The sequence below is a fragment of the Lithobates pipiens genome, unplaced genomic scaffold (genome assembly GCF_037356315.1).
Source record: "Lithobates pipiens isolate NorthernLeopardFrog02 unplaced genomic scaffold, aLitPip1_a1.2 Scaffold_23, whole genome shotgun sequence".
Classification (NCBI taxonomy): domain Eukaryota; kingdom Metazoa; phylum Chordata; class Amphibia; order Anura; family Ranidae; genus Lithobates; species Lithobates pipiens.
In genome coordinates, this window is record NW_027507785.1 from 266,139,737 (window position 1) to 266,161,513 (window position 21,777).

Here is a 21,777-nt window from a genome sequence, read left to right on the forward strand (position 1 = left end):
ATGGTGTATAAATATATACAACTATGGAGTTGGTTAAAGCAAACGATACAGCAAGTCAATACAACAACGCGCTCAAAAGTCATCTTAAAAAGTTTCTCTCGCTCGACCCCCCCCCCCCTTTCCTGACCTGCTGGGATTCCCTTTAAAATCCGTAACAGACTGCAGGGTCTGGTGTAAGGTAATTTCTTGCAAAAAAAAATGCAGATTGTAATGTGTAAAAAATTGCCCTGGTAAACGAATGAAAGTGTTTGTACACCAAAAAACTCATGTTCCTGTCTCCTAAGGCAGGATAAACTCCTGAACTTGCAGTGTAAAACCTGGTTGTTCCTGCCCGTTCCTGTGTTCCTCTCTGTAAACTCACCATTAGGGATGAGCTCAGGCGTGTTTTGCATGGTCCACGTGCAGAGCCCACCAGGAAGTCGGCGCAGCGCTAATTACAGGCAGTGAGATATTGCCCGATGTGCGGGTGCAGAGATCGGGCAATGTCTCGCTGCCTGTGAATAGCACTGCACCAACTTTCTGGCGGGCTCTGCAGGTGGACCATGCGAACACGCCTGAGCTCATCCCTACTCACCATGCTAATCATGGCTGGCAATCTGATTGCATGGTCAGTTTAGGTCTTGCTGTCTTCCTGCTCTCTCTGCAGCGTATCTGTATCTCCCTTTCTCCCCCTCCCTGCTGCTTCCGAGATCCGTGTAAAGCTTTTTTTTTTTTTTTTTTTTACTCAAGTTTGTTCATGTTTTCAGATGTAATATTCTTTATTGGAGTTCCAGAAAGGTGCATACGGTACATGTTACAGCCATAACTTTAACATAAACAGATGTTCCGACTAGAAACAAGCTCTTCTAATGAGCAACTCGGTGTTAAATGCAAGCAGTAAAATTATAAATGAGGTTGGATGAAGCAAAGGTAGTGGATTGAGGAGAGGATCTGGACTGGGAAGGGGGGGAGAAGGAAGGAGGAGGAAGAGGAGCACCAGCGGACCCAAGATAGACAGACATAAATGTTCAATGAATATTTCATATAGGAGTATTTATACATGATCAGTACATTTTGGCTGTTGTAACCAAAGTGACCCCATAGCCATACATTTTCCCTGGGTACAAGTTTTTCCAAGCTACAATTCTTTCCATTTCACACTGGAAGCTGAGATCAGCGATTGTGCTTGAATTGGAAGGGGTTGTAGTAGTTTTCCATAACCTGGTAATGTTTAATTTGGCAGCATAAAGTAAGAGGATGACAACATATCTAGATTGAGGTGGAAATGTTTCTATGCCAGTATGTAGTAGGGCTAGTGCAGGGGTTGGGGACCAGGGTGACCCAGTAATGGAGACTAAAGCCAATACTTGGTTCCAAAAGGAACTCAAGGTTTTGCAAAAACCAAAGGGTATGTGCCACGGAGCCTATACTGCTACAGTTTCTCCAGCAGGATGGTGGGTGACCTGGGTACATTTTTAGATGGTCGATAAGGCAATAAATACCATCTGTGGATGGTTTTCTGATAGGATTCCCAGTGGTTGGTGCAGTGAGATGCTTTAAAGGTTTCTGTGAAAGCTCGTAGCTACTGGTCTTGGGTGAAAGGGACGGTCAATTCTGCATATCGAGAAATGCCCCCCGTCAAAAAATGCCTCCGATGGATTTACGTATGCGTTGTAACCAACAGCACTCCAGCTGATATGTCTATCAGCTGGCGTGACGTCAACACAGTGCATGCGCGCATCGTCTGAGGCAAGCAACAGAGGGAGAACGTACTTGTCAGATTCTGCCGCGCTGTTGTGGGGCGGGGTTTGGCTGTATTGAACGCCATGTTTTCTTTCTGTTGCGCTCAGTGTGATAAATGGCATGTTTTGCCTGTATCTAAGGGCGGGTTAAAACACGCACAAAACACTCCCTTCAACACACCCACAACCCTCCCCAAAATATCTGGCAACTACATTCTCCCTCGGCGCTTAGAATACTGCCTCTGACAATCTGCGCATGTGCTATGTTGACGTCACGCCAGATGATCAACATATCAGCTGGAGTGACGTTGGTTAGAAGCGTTTTGCCACAAGAAACACCTAACATGTCCAAACGCGCTTAAAGCGGAGCTCCGCCCTAAAGTGGAGCTTCCGCTCATTGGAACCCTCCCCCCTCCGGCACCACAATTGGCACCTTTGAGGGGGGAGGGGGGTGCAGGTACCTGTACAGTACAGGTATCTGCACCCACTTCCGGCATAGATATCCGCAGAATCTGCGGATATTTACACCCCTTTCCGCAGGTCTCCCGCTGTCTGCTGGGAAACACACGGATCCCAGAGACAGCGGGGACCATCCTTATTGCGCAGCGCGACTCGCGCATATGCAGTAGGGAACTGGGAAATGAAGCCGCAAGGCTCCACTTCCTGATTCCCATACCCAAGATGGCGGCGGCAGCACCCGAGAGACGATCGAGAGATCGGCTGGGCGGGTAAAGCCCCATACACACTATCAGTTTTTCTGCTGAGTTTTTCCTTCAGATTTACCAAAACCATATAATATGAGGTCAAACCTCAGGAGTTTCAATGTGTATGCAATCAGGCAGGCCCTTCTACTACATGGTTTTGGTAAACCTGAAGGAAAAACTCAGCAGAAAAACTGATAGTGTGTATGGGGCTTTAGTGTCCTTATTTTAAAAGTCAGCAGCTGCAGTATTTGTAGCTGCTGGCTTTAAAAAAAAAAAAAAAACGGCAAAACTCCCGCTTTAAGTGCTAGGCCCATTTGACACCTGGGCATTCATTTGTTCCAATGACCGGAATAAATTAATATTCTAACCAATTGAATAAATGAACGCCCAGACACTTGTTTTTAATGCTGCTTGTTTCTCGCCTGTAGCAGATTCTTATAGGTTATAACTGAACATGGTCACACACCACATTCAGGTAGCCCTTTGATTGCCGTTGGAAGGTTAGCCTGACAGCCTGACAGCCAGGCAGCTGGCATTTTCTTAAGGAGATGTCCCTGTTAACTCCTGAATGGTTCACTTCAGTCTTTTCCCACCGACTACTAATGTAAGGAGCGCTCTTCATTTTAGTTATGACCAGTCATTGCTGCTTGACCAAAACAGAATGTTGATGACTTGTTGGCTGTGACAGTGGCTTTGTCTCTGCCAGTTGCTGCATGCCTGTTGCATGGGTGTTTCCCGGTGACAGCTGTTATAGTGGGGGAGAGAATGGACACACATGCAGCCTTCCAGCTCCACTGTGCCAAACCAGCTGTTGTCTGTCTCTCCCGGAAGTGTGGGCTACCTCTGCCTTACTGGCAAATGGAAACTTTACAATGCCAGCAAGACCAACTTGCTCAATGATTTCCAGGCACCCAGCCTCGGAAAAAAAGGGAAAGTGGACGATAATGTGGATCACGGTACATAAGGAGAGTAGAGAGCATTTACACCCAACACAGAAGTGTGATATCTCTTAATGGCTTCTTGCATATATTAGAGATATGGTAGTTGCTTTTGCTGACCACTATCTGAAAATGCTACTTGCCTGGCTGATTCCAGGATGAGAGTGATGTATAGATATAGAAATAGATATAGAAATATATATATATATATATATATATATATATATATATATATATATATTCATTTTAATGCTACTGGAAAAAGGCCTGCCTTATTGTGGACATGATGAACGTGTTTCCTGAAATTTCTCTTCTATGATCCCAGGGTCCATCCCTAAAGTCTCTATTACACACAGCCATCCCATCACACTCTACCACCCCTCCCTTTTATTTTTTTTTATTTATTGTTTTTTAATTGATCCTAGCCAGAACTTTCCATTGAAATACTGCACCACAATTGTCAGCCAAGCATTTGGCTCATGGTTGCGGCACGGCCCCATTCACCTGCATTGGTTGTGTTTGGCAAGTTGTACTGCCTGCAGAGCGTGACAGGCTGTAAAATTTTTGCTTCGATCCAAAGCATGGTAGGCTCAGAAATGGGTACCACCCCCTCCGCCCACCGTTGTACAATTTTTAGGTGGGTGCTACAAGAAAAAAAACTGAAATGGAAGGCGTGCACACCAAGTGCATTACCACAGATAATTTAATAATAAAAATGTTTTATATAAAAGTGGGTGCTCACAAAATGCAACTGACAAAAGGCATGGACATGCACAGAACACGGGGTACAGCTAATGCGTTTCAGGGGTGCAACCCCTTTCTCAGAACTAGTCTAGCTCTGAGGAAGGGGGTGCACCCCTGAAAGGTGTTAGCCTTTCCCCTGTGTTCTGTGTGTGTCCATGCATTGTTTTTATGGCCTTTTGTCAGTTGCATTTTGTGAGTGTACACAGTGTACAATGTGATTGCATTGTACAATTTGCTTCAAGTGTCAATGTTAGATTAACGACACTCTGAAACAGATCTCAAAACGCAGTGCGATTGCCAGAATCACATCGCATGCACGTGATCACCTGTGCCGTGCGATTCAGGGGCGGGGAAAAAAGGGTCCTGCATGTAGAGCAAGGGCCTGCCTGCTTTGATACAAATCAAATTGTAAATTTTTTAAAGCGGAGTGTACACTGATCAAAATTCAGCCTGTTCAGCAGAGACAGGCCAAATTTTGTTTAGTATGCAGCTGTCCATGCTCAACAGAAGTCGATTGTTTGTTTGTCTTCTTCGGAAGTGACATGTTAAACTTTTTTGTCGATCAGCTGATCAGTGTGTTCTGACAGTGGCTGATCCCGCTGTCTAAATACAATGGCCTGGCAGGGGATCCCCTCATCCATTCAGCTTGTGTGGATTGAGGAATCTGTGACCTCTTACTGAATGAAAAAAAGTATATAGCCAGCTTTAGGTTGTCCTCGTATAACGTACTTTTGTTAAATCTAAAGTCTAAGAGATTGTACAATTAGATTGTACAGTGTATGACCAACTTTACTCTGCCTGACCGCAGCCAATTTGACCATACCTATTTATTTAAGACTCTACATTGCTGTACATCAGGATGTGATCCCAACTATTCTCATGCCTCCTCTGCATTGTATACCCTAAAAGCATTAATAAACCTGTACTGTATAAAAAGAAATGCATTTTCATGTTGGAGAACACACTCCTTTTTAAGAGAATTGTTTAAGTAAATGACTTTTACTGGAATCCTTATGGGAAGATGGCTGCAGGTGTATCTGCATCCCTGTCTGCACCCAAACTGTTTGTTTTCTTTCTTGCACTCTATTTTAGAATTTTTGGGAAAGTTTTTTTTCCTGTCTCAGATCACTTCTCTTCCTTCTCTTCCTTCACTTTTCACAGCAACTGGTGTTACAAGCCAATGCATGTAATGTGACTCCAGACCGCTGCGTCTGCCTCCACCCGTCCCCTCCCAGCCCTTCAAATTCCTGTGCCGTGCCAGTGCACAAGTCATTCTTGTCAGTGGGTACACCGAGCATTGATGCCACATTGCTAGCTGCTGTACCAGCTTTTCATCGGCCATGATACTTGGCCCAGTCCTGGCCTCTCCTAATGCTTTACATAGGAAGAGGCACATGATCAATAAACCGCTTCGGGAGAGAGCCCTCCGGCGAAATGTCTTCTATAGCCCTGGTAAGGTCTCATCATTTGGGGGGCTGTGACTGTTTAATGTAGTCCGTTTTGCATGCAGGAGGGGAATGAATTGATTCAACTACTACTTAGTTTTCTTACATCGCTTAGTAAGATGGCTGCATCTGCTATTCTGCAGTTAGGATCTCTAATGTCATACATACAGTTTATTCATGTGTGTGTGTATGTATATATGTGTGTATGTATGTATGTATGTATGTATGTATGTGTGTATATATATATATATATATATATATATATATATATATATATATATATATATATATATATATATATATATATATATATATATATATATATATATAGCGCACAGGTGTAGTGGCTTGTAATCAGTTTTTTCATTGTAAGTTTTTTTACATTTATTTTTGGATATGGATCGTCTGCTACAGATGACAAATGGTTTATGTGGATGTAAACTGAACAGAAACGTATTGTTTTTGGTGGAACATTTTACTTTAACTAGTCTATGGTGGTCTGGTGTCCAGGCACTATCCAGCAAAACGAATGGGGCTGTACACACGATCCAAAAATCGGACAACTCGTCTTATATTTTTCTCTTAATAGTCGCAGGTAGAAATTTGAATAGGTTACTAAAGTCACAAAAATTCTCATAAGACAGAAAGAAAAAAAATCAGACGTGATATCATGTGTTGTAATGTATTTGTATTGTATTTTCGGACGACAGCCGTACTGACTAAACGAAAATCGTACGATCTGGTATCGTACGAGGAAAGTTTCCGTGCTTGTCCGATCTAATAATATCGGATGAATTGTTGGGATCGGCTCTCAAAAGCTCTGTACTAATGATCCGATTATCGTACGATCGCATCGAAAGCGATATTTTTCGTCCGATTTTCGGATTGTGTGTACGGTCCATTAGGCTTGGCATCTACTGGCAGGAAACATAGAAGCTTGGCGTGTTTCTGTTTGTATGCTGCAGACAGAGAGCCATTCTCAACCTTTTAAACTTTGAATAACCCTTGAAATTCATTTCTGGTCTCGGGGAAACCCCGGCTAATTTATCTACAGCTCACTGGACGGTTCTGATGGTCAGTGGCAACAGTGCTCCTTACATTTGTAGTCAGTGGGAATGATCCATTCATTTTTAGTCAGTGGGAAGAATGTTCCTTATATTGGTTGTCAGTGGGAGCAATGATCCTTACATTGGTAGTCGGGAAGAATGCTCCTTGCATTTGTAGTCGGAAGAATGTTTCTTACATTTCGTAGTCCTTAGGAAGAATGGTCCTTACATTGGTGGCCATTAGGAAGAATGGTCCTTGCATTGGTAGTCGGTGGGAAGAGTGCTCCTTGCATTGGTAGTCGGTGGGAAGAGTGCTCCTTGCATTGGTAGTCGGTGGGAAGAGTGCTCCTTGCATTGGTAGTCGGTGGGAAGAGTGCTCCTTGCATTGGTAGTCGGTGGGAAGAGTGCTCCTTGCATTGGTAGTCGGTGGGAAGAGTGCTCCTTGCATTGGTAGTCGGTGGGAAGAGTGCTCCTTGCATTGGTAGTCGGTGGGAAAGAGTGCTCCTTGCATTGGTAGTCGGTGGGAAAGAGTGCTCCTTGCATTGGTAGTCGGTGGGAAAGAGTGCTCCTTGCATTGGTAGTCGGTGGGAAAGAGTGCTCCTTGCATTGGTAGTCGGTGGGAAAGAGTGCTCCTTGCATTGGTAGTCGGTGGGAAAGAGTGCTCCTTGCATTGGTAGTCGGTGGGAAAGAGTGCTCCTTGCATTGGTAGTCGGTGGGAAAGAGTGCTCCTTGCATTGGTAGTCGGTGGGAAAGAGTGCTCCTTGCATTGGTAGTCGGTGGGAAAGAGTGCTCCTTGCATTGGTAGTCGGTGGGAAAGAGTGCTCCTTGCATTGGTAGTCGGTGGGAAAGAGTGCTCCTTGCATTGGTAGTCGGTGGGAAAGAGTGCTCCTTGCATTGGTAGTCGGTGGGAAAGAGTGCTCCTTGCATTGGTAGTCGGTGGGAAAGAGTGCTCCTTGCATTGGTAGTCGGTGGGAAAGAGTGCTCCTTGCATTGGTAGTCGGTGGGAAAGAGTGCTCCTTGCATTGGTAGTCGGTGGGAAAGAGTGCTCCTTGCATTGGTAGTCGGTGGGAAAGAGTGCTCCTTGCATTGGTAGTCGGTGGGAAAGAGTGCTCCTTGCATTGGTAGTCGGTGGGAAAGAGTGCTCCTTGCATTGGTAGTCGGTGGGAAAGAGTGCTCCTTGCATTTGTAGTCGGTGGGAAAGAGTGCTCCTTGCATTTGTAGTCGGTGGGAAAGAGTGCTCCTTGCATTGGTAGTCGGTGGGAAAGAGTGCTCCTTGCATTGGTAGTCGGTGGGAAAGAGTGCTCCTTGCATTGGTAGTCGGTGGGAAAGAGTGCTCCTTGCATTGGTAGTCGGTGGGAAAGAGTGCTCCTTGCATTGGTAGTCGGTGGGAAAGAGTGCTCCTTGCATTGGTAGTCGGTGGGAAAGAGTGCTCCTTGCATTGGTAGTCGGTGGGAAAGAGTGCTCCTTGCATTGGTAGTCGGTGGGAAAGAGTGCTCCTTGCATTGGTAGTCGGTGGGAAAGAGTGCTCCTTACATTTTTAGACGGTGAGAAGAATTCCCACCCCTTACAGATGGCTAAAAAAAAAATGGTGTCAGTGGTTACTTAAGTCTGGTACATACCACTAGCTTGTTTTTTGTTAAGTTTTCCAGCATGCTCAGCTCACAGCAGTCATCCAAACAGGCCAAATGTCGGCTGGTTTTTACTGAACTGACGATGTTGCCCGACATTTGCCCCGTGTGTACCAGGCTTTATCTGAGAGTCAGAAGCTGCTCGAGGAACCTCCGGGGACCTCTGGATGCTGCTGTAGAGAAGACGGCGGTTCTCTTTATTCAGTAGCTTCTTTCCACTGCTGTCATTTGTATCTACAGATTTGGTGGATATACGTGACAAAATGTTTCTGTAACAAGCTTTCTGTAAAATCGCTTATTTAGGATTTTAAAATTCTCTTGCTGAAGCAATGATATGATGCTTCCCTTTTGCTAGAGGTTTTAATCTTCACAAAGTGGCAGATTTTCTTCTTAAAGTGATTGTAAAGTCTTGTTTTTTTTTTTTGAAAGTTAAAAATAAAAAACATTGTACCTTCTTTGTACAGTGGATTTGCACAGATCAGCCCTGATCCTCCTCTTCTCGAGTTCCTCTTCTATGATCCTGGCCCCTCCTTCCTGTTGGGTGCTTCCACATCAAACAGCTTGCTATGGGGGCACCGGAGCCAAGACGCAGCTCCGTGTGCCCATTCAGGCAGATGCGTAGCCCAGCCCCACCCCTTTTCTCTCCTTTATTGTATTATTGACTTTGACAGCAGCGGGAAGCAATGTCACCATGCTGCTGTCTCAGCCAATGAGGAGGGGAGCCTTGGGCAGCCGAGACAATCCTACAACATCGCTGGATCTAGATGGGGCTCAGGTAAGTATTGGGGGGCTGAGGTTTTTTGTCTTAATACATAGAATGAGAAATAAGATACAATTAAGATAAAACACCTTCTGCCTTTACAGATACTTTAAGCCTGGTACGCACTATAATTTTATTACTGAACGAAAAAGACCGAAGATGCTTGGGAGGAGCCGCTGTACTAACTACACAGTGTTAGTACATCGATCTCACCCACTAAGCTATTGTGTTCTAACAGGGGGACACACCCCACCCTCTTCTTGCCGGAACACACCGGCTAGTGCTCTCAGCCATTGGTTGTGATCGCTGATCAGATGCCAATCGGCATGCCCCTTCAACAGATGTCGGCCAGTTTCTATTGAACCGGCAGATGGCGTTCGATATTTGGCCTGTGTGTACGGCCCTTAACTCTACTAAAATAAACGTCTTTAAATAACAAACAAAAAAAAACATCTCTGATCTCTATCACTCTCTACTGTTTGAGTTATTAAAGCATATGTGAACCAGTACCTTGTAAAACAACCCGTACTTATAAAGCGATAACTATTTATGACGTGCTTTACATATATATTGTACATTCACATCAGTCCCTCCAAGGAGCTTACACTATAAGATCTCTAACTCGCATTCATACAATATAGTACATATACTAGGGCCAATTACCTTACCTCCATGTCTTTGGAGTACCCGGAGGAAACCCATGCAGGCACAGGGCGGGCATGCACACTCCATGCAGGTGGTGCCGTGGTTGGGATTCATACTGACAACAACCCTTGTGCTTCTAGGCAGAAATGCTAACCACTTAGCCACTGTGCTCATATAATCTCTGTTCTCCACTGAGAGCTAGGGCTGGAGAGAGTAGTAGAAAGAGCTTTGCAGTGATATGGGGGGCCAAGGCAGCATGTCAGCACAAGCTTCATCATTGGAGGACAGGCAGGCTGTTCTCCCAGCACAGCCCGAAAACTGACCATGCTGGGATGTGAGTGCTCTCATGACTAGCGTGGCCAAAAGATTAGAAAAATGAGGCGCACTATTTTTCTTACCTTTTGACTATGTGAACAGGATGTTGGTGCCCTTGGCAATCTTCTGGCCCTTTTTAAAGTTTCTCATGACTAGCGTTGTCAATTTAAAATAGGAAAGAAGGGGGACTGGCAGAATGACCAGGGAGTTCATACAAAGGAAGCGATACAAAGTACAGCAGCCACATATCAGGAATATGCAATGTCAGGGTAACATATTCTTTAAAGAACAGTGTTTTTCAGTAATGCAGTGCAAAGCTGTGTAACTCATAGCAACCACCGTTCCGTTTATTGCAGTGAGCAATGTTCTCTAATTGGGTTCCATCTGTTTCTGCCCACGTTGTATGGATGAATTAACCCTCCGGGGAGCTTGTCAGAGTTTCTATCTTGTTCTCATAATGTATCGATAATTATGATTTTTGCATTGAAAGTAAACATTTCTTGAGAGACTGATATGATGACCAACACATCTTGGAAATGGAACTTTTATTTGCCATCACATATGTGCAATGTTTCGGGGTCACTGAGGACCCCTCCATCGGGCTGCCAGAGGAAGGCGTCTTCAGATGCCCCCAAAACGTTCACCGCTTTGTATGATGGTGAATAAAAGTTCAAACGGGTTTGTTTGTTTTTTTTTTTTTACACATTAATGTATTGGTCATAATCTTTTGATCTTATGACTGATTAAGCCACCCGCCAGTTCACCTCAGCACTTGCCTTCATGGATGGTTTATGGCTGAAAGCTGTACTTATTCTTAACAATTCTGTGCTGGGAGAAATGCACATTCTGCAGATACCTGTAGCCTATCTGTTAGGCTGTTCCTGCTTCTTCCATGCTTTGTCAGGACCCAGAAAAAGACTTCTGACTTCTTGTGATGCTTGGTTCAAGGTCACTGATTTAGTATTAGAGCCAGTGGGTCGCCTTTAAAAGTCAAGCACTTTGCATTTTCAGGAGGAAATCCGCAGTGACAGTGTTCTATATATATGTCCATACCGTATCCTACTGACATCAACAATAGGGAATAATTCCTGCCACTAACAATGGAGCACTCTTCCTCCTACTTACACCAATGGTGGGGGCATAATTCCTCCTACTGACACCACTGATGAGGGGGAATAATTCCCCCTACTGACACCACTGATGAGGGGCAATAATTCCTCCCACTCACACCAATGATATGGGGGCAGTATTCCTCCCACTGACTCCAATGATATGGGGGCAATAATTCCTCCCACTCACACCAATGATATGGGGGCAGTATTCCTCCCACTCACACCAATGATATGGGGGCAGTATTCCTCCCACTGACTCCAATGATATGGGGGCAGTATTCCTCCCACTGACGCCAATGATATGGGGGCAGTATTCCTCCCACTGACGCCAATGATATGGGGGCAGTATTCCTCCCACTGACGCCAATGATATGGGGGCAGTATTCCTCCCACTGACGCCAATGATATGGGGGCAGTATTCCTCCCACTGACGCCAATGATATGGGGGCAGTATTCCTCCCACTGACGCCAATGATATGGGGGCAGTATTCCTCCCACTGACGCCAATGATATGGGGGCAGTATTCCTCCCACTGACGCCAATGATATGGGGGCAGTATTCCTCCCACTGACGCCAATGATATGGGGGCAGTATTCCTCCCACTGACGCCAGTGATATGGGGGCAGTATTCCTCTCACTGACGCCAGTGATATGGGGTAGTATTCCTCTCACTGACGCCAGTGATATGGGGTAGTATTCCTCCCACTGACGCCAGTGATATGGGGTAGTATTCCTCTCACTGACGCCAGTGATATGGGGTAGTATTCCTCCCACTGACGCCAATGATATGGGGGCAGTATTCCTCCCACTGACGCCAGTGATATGGGGGCAGTATTCCTCTCACTGATGCCAGTGATATGGGGTAGTATTCCTCTCACTGACGCCAGTGATATGGGGTAGTATTCCTCTCACTGACGCCAGTGATATGGGGTAGTATTCCTCTCACTGACGCCAGTGATATGGGGTAGTATTCCTCTCACTGACGCCAGTGATATGGGGTAGTATTCCTCTCACTGACGCCAGTGATATGGGGTAGTATTCCTCCCACTGACGCCAATGATATGGGGGCAGTATTCCTCCCACTGACGTCAATGATATGGGGGCAGTATTCCTCCCACTGACGTCAATGATATGGGGGCAGTATTTCTCCCACTGACGTCAATGATATGGGGGCAGTATTTCTCCCACTGACGTCAATGATATGGGGGCAGTATTTCTCCCACTGACGTCAATGATATGGGGGCAGTATTTCTCCCACTGACGTCAATGATATGGGGGCAGTATTTCTCCCACTGACGTCAATGATATGGGGGCAGTATTTCTCCCACTGACGTCAATGATATGGGGGCAGTATTTCTCCCACTGACGTCAATGATATGGGGGCAGTATTTCTCCCACTGACGTCAATGATCTGGGGGCAGTATTTCTCCCACTGACGTCAATGATCTGGGGGCAGTATTTCTCCCACTGACGTCAATGATATGGGGGCAGTATTTCTCCCACTGACGTCAATGATATGGGGGCAGTATTCCTCCCATTGACGCCAATGATATGGGGGCAGTATTTCTCCCACTGACGTCAATGATATGGGGGCAGTATTCCTCCCATTGACGCCAATGATATGGGGCAGTATTCCTCACACTGGCACCAATGATGGGGCATTGTTTACTTCCACTGGCCACAGTGCAGCCCCCCTAAAGTCTGAAGGACAGTAAATTGGCTCCTTGTTTAGAAGGTTTGGAGACCTCTGAATTAAACTAGCATTCACTAAACTGGACATAAACAATAGGATATTTTTAGCATCTCCTATATGCATTCTGGTGCTTATGTATCAGGACCATGACCATTTCAGCTGGATGCAGCGGAGACCATATGGGCCACTAATCCAGTCTGGTTTCTAGTTTGCTTGTGCAGATGTCCAGGTACATCCAGCCATCGTTTCAATGTCAATGGCCAGCCAATGACAGCAATATGCTCTGTCAAATGCAGAATTTGTTTCTGTTCTATTTGCATTTGAATGTTCTGGGTATTGTTGTCTTCACCAGATCACATGCAAGTCTTATTTAACGGCTTTGCAACATAAGCCTTGAGCGTCTATTTTTGTGGTCCAGAATGCTCATAAACAATAAACGTATTCAAGGAATGGTCTGGCCAGTTGAAATCATGCAGGTCTTGATTATTTTAGAAGATGACACACGTCCTGTCTATAATTAGCGCTAAACACGGGTGAAGTCATATTGGAAATAAGCACTGTCTAGTGGTCAGTGAAGGAGCCTAGAAACCTGGGGTCCTGTTCTCTGGCTTTCCACATAACCTATTTTTACCATGGTGTCTTATTCTTGGCTCCTCCAGCGTCTGTCTCTTACACAACATTGCTGCCCTCTTTTAGCCTCCAGACTCCTGGGCTGAGTTTGCATTGAGGGATTCCCTGAATTTCAGAGCTATTAGATCTCTAGGTCTGAAAACCTCAAGTCCCTCAGGCCTAGGGTCACCTCACATGTACTCTTCCCAAGGGCATCTTTGCCGTGGTAGGCTGACGACCCCTTGTCTTTTAAAAATGTTATCTGGCTTATAGGTTCAGGGTAATAACTCATACATGAAAGTTTCTTAACACTTGTAGGATCAAAGACCACTTTTTGTGCTGGCCTGATCAAAAGGAACAGATCAAACACTGTTTTGTAAAGCAGCTCTCCACACTATATGGCCATCTTAAATTACTGAAGTTTTGATGTGTCTGACTAATCTTTTCAGGTTTAGAGTGCCTCATCTTCTTTGTTTCCTTCTAGGAAACTTAATATCTAGAAGTGTAGGCCTTATTTATATGTACAAACATACCTGTATTTAAAATGGACCTCGCACCATTTACTACACTTTGTTGTTCTCCACCTCCCACTTCTCTATTACACAATATTCATGTTTTTATGCTTTTGTATTTAGTTTGGTTCTTCTCCGCACTCCCACTATTTCGTTTCTTGGTGCACCTTCAACCACCCTCAACCTCCTGGAATATTCACATCAACCTGCAGGTTGGTAAGTGAATAATTGCAAGATGTTGCACCCGCATAGATTTTCTGTGCAGGTGAAAAACTTGTGATAGTTTGGCACTTAGGCCGGCCATAGATGATTTGAATCGCGCCCAGTTTAGCAGGAACTGGCCTAGATTTGAACCATGCATGGGCAGGCTGAATGTACCAAGTTGATCGATCAACTTGGTTACAACCAGCCTGCCGGATTCTCTTAAGATTATCACTAGCTGCTGGTATAGTGGCTAGCAATAGGCACGGTCTTCTCCCGGCAGGGACGGCTTCACCCTTTCAGAAGAATGTAATGGCTTGACGAGAGGGACTCCCCTGTCAACACTGTCTGTGTTGATGGGGATATTGAGTGGTTGCAGGAAAGAAATTTGCTTGGTGTACAGCCTGCATAAAGCTGAATTTCTTTCTAAACAAATTACTGCATGTCCAAACAATACAAAAGTGATTAGCGATAGTCATTGTCGCAGGAAAGAAATTTGCACGGTCTGTTGCCTGCCTTCTGGGATATGTGAATATTCCAGGAGGTTGCAGGTAGTAGAAGGTACACCAATGCCAGAAATGATAGTGGGAGGGTGGAAGAGTAAAGCCAAACTAAATACAAATTACAAAACATGAAAACTGCTTGCAGTTGTGCAATAGAGAAGTGGGAGGAAGGCAATAACAAAGTGTAGTAAATGGTGAAAGATCCATTTTAAATACAGGTGTGTGCTGTACATCTGAATAGGGCCCACACTTTCAGATTTCAATTTTTTTGGTGATAGTTTAAGAGGTGAGAGGTAGGAAATGACCAGAAGTGCAGTGAAAGGTCCCCTTTAAGGTGCATTGTATGAAGACATCCATGTTCTACATGGAAGAAATGGTTATTTAATTTTTTTTTTTTTTACTCTATCTCATATATATATATATATATATATATATATATATATATATATATATATATATATATATATATATATATATATATATATATATATATATATATATATATATATATTTCTAGGTTTGTTATGCTAAAATGACACAGATCACTGCCCTGTCAGGAACGATGATTTTTATTTATTTTTTCTCCCACCATAATTTTAGTGTGATAATCTTTAATTACACTAGTTAAATTTGCCACTAGTTTTGAGAGTAGCAAGTCTACAAACATAAACCTGAAATGACTGAACCATTGTGTTGTTTTAGCATTTGTCACTTTGTCTTTTATTACGTTAAGGAGTGTTCTGTTTGCTAATAATAATCTATATATGTCATACCTGGAAGTGCGCATAATATCAAGGAATTTCTTATCGACGCCCCCACTAATTTCTTTTCCTTTTTTCGCCAGAAGCTTTGCACCGTCCTTTTGGCAGTGACTCAGAACCTCAATCACTCAATGAAGCCATCCGCTGGAGCTCCAAGGAGAACCTGCTCGGAGCCGCAGAAAGTGACCCCAACCTCTTTCTTGCTCTGTATGATTTTGTGGCTAGTGGAGACAATACCCTGAGCATTACAAAAGGTAATATAAAATAAAAAAAGAACTTCTCAATTTGTTTTGACATTTAATAATATATATATTTATATTTATTACATCCGAAAATATATATAATTATTTTTGTGTGTATAATATGTGTATGTGTGTGTATATATATATATATATATATATATATATATATATATATATATATATATATATATATATATATATATATATATATATATAATTTTTATATATGTATATATATAATATACATTTTTATTTATTTTTTCTTGTACAACACATGCTGTATTGTCATGTCCAAAGTTGCAGGATAGTATTTGCTAATTGCACATTGTTTGCAGAAGATGTACATTGATCTGTGTATCTTGTACTAAATGTAAGTTTCTTGTGTGTCGCCACCTCTCAGGAGAGAAGCTTCGTGTGTTGTGTTACAACCAGAACGGGGAATGGTGCGAGGTGCTATCTAAGAACGGCCAGGGCTGGGTGCCCAGTAATTACATCACTCCTGTAAACAGCCTGGAGAAGCACTCGTGGTACCATGGTCCGGTGTCTCGCAGTGCAGCCGAGTATCTCCTCAGCAGCCTCATTAATGGCAGTTTCCTGGTGCGTGAGAGCGAGAGCAGTCCAGGCCAGTTGTCCATCTCTCTGCGATATGAGGGCCGAGTCTACCACTACCGTATAAACACTGCCTCTGATGGCAAGGTATGAAAAGTCCGATATGCTTGGATTTTATTTTATGCTGAAATGTCACTAAAGCCCCATACACACTATCAGATTATCTGCTGAGTTTTTCCTTCAGATTTACCAAAACCATGTAGTAGAAGGGCCTGCCTGATTGCATACACATAGAAACTCCTAAGGTTTGTCCTCATATTATATGGTTTTGGTAAATCTGAAGGAAAAACTCAGCAGATAATCTGATAGTGTGTATGGGGCTTAAGAGGACATTTCAGCTAAATGCTCATAGTTATGAAATTTAAGGGTCAGCCTATTCAAAACTGTTAAATCTCCCTTCATAGCAGTATTTCTAGTAGGAATTGACACTAAGATTAGTGCACATTAAAGTCCCTTAAGCCTGGGTTCACACTGCCCCTGACTTTGAAGTCTGACCCCAGCGCGACTTCGGCACGACTTGCGTGCAACGACTTTAACAGAAGTCCATGCAAGTCAGACCAAAATGAGTGCAGGTACCTTTTTTCTAAGTTGGAGTGACTCAAGTCACACCGATTACAGCGGTTCCGTTACACAGAACAGGGTCCGACTTCTAATGCGATAAGTGCTCTATAGTCAGTGCACTGGGCCTTAAGGAGGAAAGAAAATCTTTTAGAGGCAGATGTGTTGTAAGTCTTTACCTTTAGCAGGTGATATTGATAACAGTAAGGCCAGCCATAGACTGCTTGAATCAAGATTCGCATCACAAATGGGCACGCTGACAGCAGAGATTAAGTACCTAGCACCCTCCAATCGACTATGACAGCGGACGCGACGTCACAACACAGTACAGATACAAGGTTAAAATATAGGTTCTCTCTATTGTTGGGTTGCTGCTGGTTGAACCAGACTCCTTCACTTGCCTAACAAATTGCTGCTGGCTATAAAAAAGTTAGTTATATGTTGCTTAAAGAGAATCTTTAGAATCTTCTTGTAAGAAGACACCTCCTGCCACTGATCCTTCTTTCGGGTATTGAGGAGCATGTGATCTCTCTAAGGATTTAGCCAGGCCAAAAGTGACAAAGAGCTTACACAGTCTTAGAACTTTTAAAGGGGAGTTCCACCCAAAAATGGAACTTCCGCTGTCCAGATTAACCCCCCCCCCCCCGTCACATTTGCCACTTTTTGAGGAGGGAGCAGATACTTGTCTAATACAGGTATTTGTTCCCACTTCCGGCGATCTACGCCATGTCCAGGACAAACCCCCCCCCAGGAGACAGCAGGGACCACTCAGAACGCGTAGTAGGGAACCAGGCTGTGAAGCCGCGAAGCTTCACTTCCTGATTCCCTTACTAGAAATGCCAGCGCCTCCACCCGGAGCAGAGGGACGAGTCTGCTTCAGTTGATGACATTGCGGGTGCCCTGGAAGGGTAAGTGTCCTTATATTAAAAGTCAGCAGCTTCAGTATTTGTAGCTGCTGACTTAAATTTTTTTTTTTTTTTTTTTTTTTGCGGAACTCCGATTTAAAGAGAAGCTATCACTTTATCCTTGGCAAAACAGGCTTACCCGGTTGCACAGACTTGGCTAGACCATTTCTAACAAAGTGAAAATGTGTACACAGCGCCATGTATATATTTTTTTTATGTATTTAGTTATGCATGGAATAACCGCACAAGCATTTAAAGTAACATTTCAAACTCAGACATGTTTACTAGATATAGATTTGTCCTGTCTATGTAGAAAGAAATCACAGTGTAGACATTACATTGACTTTTTGACCCTGTCCTCCAGGTCTATGTCACAGCCGAAAGTCGTTTCAACACACTGGCTGAGCTGGTTCACCATCACTCCACTGTGGCTGATGGCCTTGTCACTATCTTACACTACCCAGCACCTAAGTGCAACAAGCCCACAGTTTACGGAGTCTCCCCCATCCATGACAAGTGGGAGATGGAGCGCACAGACATCACCATGAAGCACAAATTGGGAGGGGGACAGTATGGAGAAGTTTATGTCGGGGTTTGGAAGAAATACAATCTCACAGTTGCTGTGAAAACACTCAAGGTAAGGTAACCAAAACTGTGTAATATCAACATCCATTGGATACATTGCAGTATGAAAATCAAAATTGCTCTCAAAGTACGTGGAGTGCAGCAAAATATATAGAATATATTTCCTGCCCCCCTTTATTTCATACCCAGGATGATTATATGGTATTTGAAACACCATAGTTCTCTTATTTTTGCGTTCTGTTTTCGAAAGCATAAATGTACATTTATTTTAATTTTATTTTTTTAAATGGGGAATATTTTTTAATGTGGTACCAAAATGTATGCAGTGTGTTTAGGTGTGTTTTTTTGCTGGTGTGTTTTTTTTTTTTTTAAATGTTTAGGAATGAGAAATAGTAGACCATCTTAAAAAGCAGTTATGGCAAACACCTCATGTAGAAGTAACGCCAAGCAAAAAAAAAAAAATCATCAAATAGCTACCCTTTGTCCAAGATGCATTGTAACAGAGTTGTAGAAATGCTAGAAAAAAATTATTTTATATATATATATATATATATATATATATATATATATATATATATATATATATATATATATATATATATAATTATATTACTCTTTTGTGACTGCTGCAGTTTTTTTTTTTTAAGTGTTTGCTATACACATGAACCAGCAAATAAATAATCCACGCTGCCAAAACGACCAATTGTGGTGTGTAAACTTGGTACAATACTATATGATAAATCTAAGTAAAAACAGATCCAAAACGGTGGTAATCACAAACATAATACGTTCAGTCAGAGCCAACTCAACACAAACCTAAAACGTTCAGTCAACAAATAGACGTTCTTGCATTCTTAGAGACTGGTGCCAGACTTTTATGACAAAGGGTGTACCCAATAACCCCATATGGACTTGCACTCGCCAGAATATTTTGACCCACTATTTCTCACACTGCTCTTTGGGGTCTATTAACCCGCAATATCATGCGGCAGCCCCACGTTCCCAGTATTCAGCCTTCGTATCCTCCTCTTTATTATGTACCACCTTTCAGGAGAGCTGATATCTCCGCTGGAAATGGTCGGTGGATTCAGAATCCTGTATACAATGTATCACACTGAGTGTTCATCAATATCAGGCGTGATTTCTCTCTCCTCCCGTACAGCCTGGTGTCTCTCTGTATCTCCGGTATGTGTCTGTGTCCTCGATGGAGTTTCTCTGTGTTGTCCCCATAGTACTACGTTAATACACCACACTTCTTGGTTTTAGCAGTGTGGTTTATTTATTTAATTGTTCTTTCCGTGGGTGGCCTTATCTGCTGCCTCTTGCTCAGCGTCCTTTTATTGTGGAGTTATTGGTCAAACCCTGCATGCAACCAGATGAAGATGCTGTGTGGGCTTTTTGACAACATGCAGGGTCAGCTGTCAAAATTCTAAGACTGCAATGGGAGATTAGTCCATCTGCACTTTGTATCATGGATGGGGGAATCGGTGTGATTTTAATTTTATTTTTTTAAGCCTACAGGCTGAATGTGGGGGAAAAATGTGCGGCCAGCTAAAGAGACCTCTCAATTTACTCTACTGATATTTATAAAATCCAGCACAATTCACTAGGCTTTTTCCATGGCTGAGTGAAACTGAAGTCTATTGTCAAAGGAAAAGATCCATAAGCCGCAGATCCCCATGTGCATGGAGTGAGAGGAAGGACAGCCTTAGCCCGGACTCCAGCCACGCCACACCCCCATCGCCTTGGAGTTTAATTGTGGAGCTTAATCCCCAGGATTAAGCTCTGAGGGATGGAGCGAATCATCTTTGGGGCATGGCCTGGCTGGAGTCTGGAATGAAGCTGCCATTTATCTTCATGCACATGGATCTGCTTGCAGAAGATCAGGATATCTTCACCTCCAGGAATTTACATAGTGAGCAGCCTGGTTAAAAAAAAATATAATTGCACAGAAAGTAGAAAGCGTCCTGTGATCAAGTCGCAATTGAAAACTTTCATGTTTGTCTGGAGAGTACCTTTAAAAGATACCTGTTAAGATGATAAAAAAATATTGAAGCTGCCATAGTCAGTTTATGAAGGTGCACGTAATGGCTCTATCTTCTTCATACATTAACTCAGCAAATTTGTGTCCCAGAACATGAATTCTGTCACTACCTGAAATCGTATGAGATCTGCTAAAACTCCACTGGTACCAAGATAACGGGCTCTTCTGTGATCGCCCAGTAGTGAGGCTTAGAGGACAGGGCCTGGCTTTCAGCAAGAAGAGCTGTTTGAAATGTACATATCAGAGTGTTGGTATAGCGATTCAATTAAAGGGCATTTTCCTGTTAACAAATATTTGTTTTATTAAAAAATTTTTTTTACGTAAATCATCTGTTGTGTAAATAGGTAAAGTCTTGCTCTGCAATTTGAAATTTAAATGATGGAGCACTCTTTGGATTCTTGGTATTTTTATTTTCAGGAAGACACTATGGAGGTTGAAGAATTTCTTAAGGAGGCTGCAGTGATGAAAGAGATCAAGCATCCCAACCTTGTCCAACTCCTAGGTTGGTATAGAAAGCACCCCATGTTCTTTGCATTTGATTGTCCCCTATTAGGTGTTTATTTAGTAAGCTTTCCCTCCTTTTAGAGCAATTATTTTATTTTATCAGGTGTCTGCACACTGGAGCCCCCCTTTTACATTGTTACAGAGTACATGTACTATGGGAACCTGCTGGACTATCTCCGAGAGTGTAACCGGGAGGAGGTGACTGCTGTCGTTTTGCTTTACATGGCCACACAGATCTCCTCTGCCATGGAGTATCTGGAACGAAAAAACTTCATACACCGGTGAGCTGCAATTTTCTGCTGGGTACTAATTTTGCACTCAACCCTATTTATAATAAATGCAGGGTGATGGTATCTTCAGGGTGCAGCTAGGGGTGGTTTTGTTTTTGTGAGTTTAACACTTTAACGTCATCGTAACACATATATGCGGCCTTCTGCTTCAAGTGGTTATACCGGGGTGATGCCTGCATTTTTGGGGTGTTGGTACCTTTTTTTTCTTTTTAGAGCCGACAGTCGGCTTTCTTGTAATATGTGGCTAATCATTACGCCCCCCCACCCCTTCCGCTGCACACCTGGGCTCTCCCTTTCCGGGAGGCCCAAGCGACCAGCCCACGCATTGGCCAGAAACCCGAACAAAGCTGGAATCGGCCTTCGATCGGGTCTCGGATCTAGTAACCTGAAAGTGATGTCATGAAGGCGCCAGATTTAAAAAAAAAAAAAGTCAGTATTTAAAACAGCCAAACTTGGCATTTTGAATGTTTTTAAAGTGATTGTAAACCCTTAACACACCACTTTTACCTACAGGTAAACCTATAATTACCTGTAGGTACTAGAAATATCTGCTAAACCTGCACAGTTTAGGAGATATTTACCATATACCCTTGCTCTGACATCATCGACGCATACGCACTGAAGAAAGGGCACGATTGTGTTATGACTGTCAGCTTCCGCGTGCATGTGTCAGAGTGACGTCACGTGACTCCCCTCCTGTCAA

The 21,777-nt window shown here is 43.4% G+C and overlaps 1 protein-coding gene across 3 annotated transcripts in view; it reads left to right on the forward strand.

Annotated features, from left to right (window-relative positions):
• Positions 1 to 21,777, forward strand: part of ABL2 (ABL proto-oncogene 2, non-receptor tyrosine kinase) — a 101,374-nt gene that overhangs the window by 61,950 nt on the left and 17,647 nt on the right. The window contains exons 1-6 of one of the 3 annotated variants that reach the window (XM_077453142.1): positions 5,397 to 5,559; positions 15,421 to 15,591; positions 15,980 to 16,275; positions 18,016 to 18,288; positions 20,698 to 20,782; positions 20,888 to 21,065. In XM_077453142.1, the coding sequence (XP_077309268.1) occupies positions 5,448 to 5,559; positions 15,421 to 15,591; positions 15,980 to 16,275; positions 18,016 to 18,288; positions 20,698 to 20,782; positions 20,888 to 21,065 (1,115 nt within the window). In that variant the 5' untranslated portion in view covers positions 5,397 to 5,447. Of the gene's footprint in view, positions 1 to 5,396; positions 5,560 to 15,420; positions 15,592 to 15,979; positions 16,276 to 18,015; positions 18,289 to 20,697; positions 20,783 to 20,887; positions 21,066 to 21,777 lie in introns of those variants that run through there. The other 2 variants (XM_077453140.1, XM_077453141.1) reach the window with 2 other exon arrangements.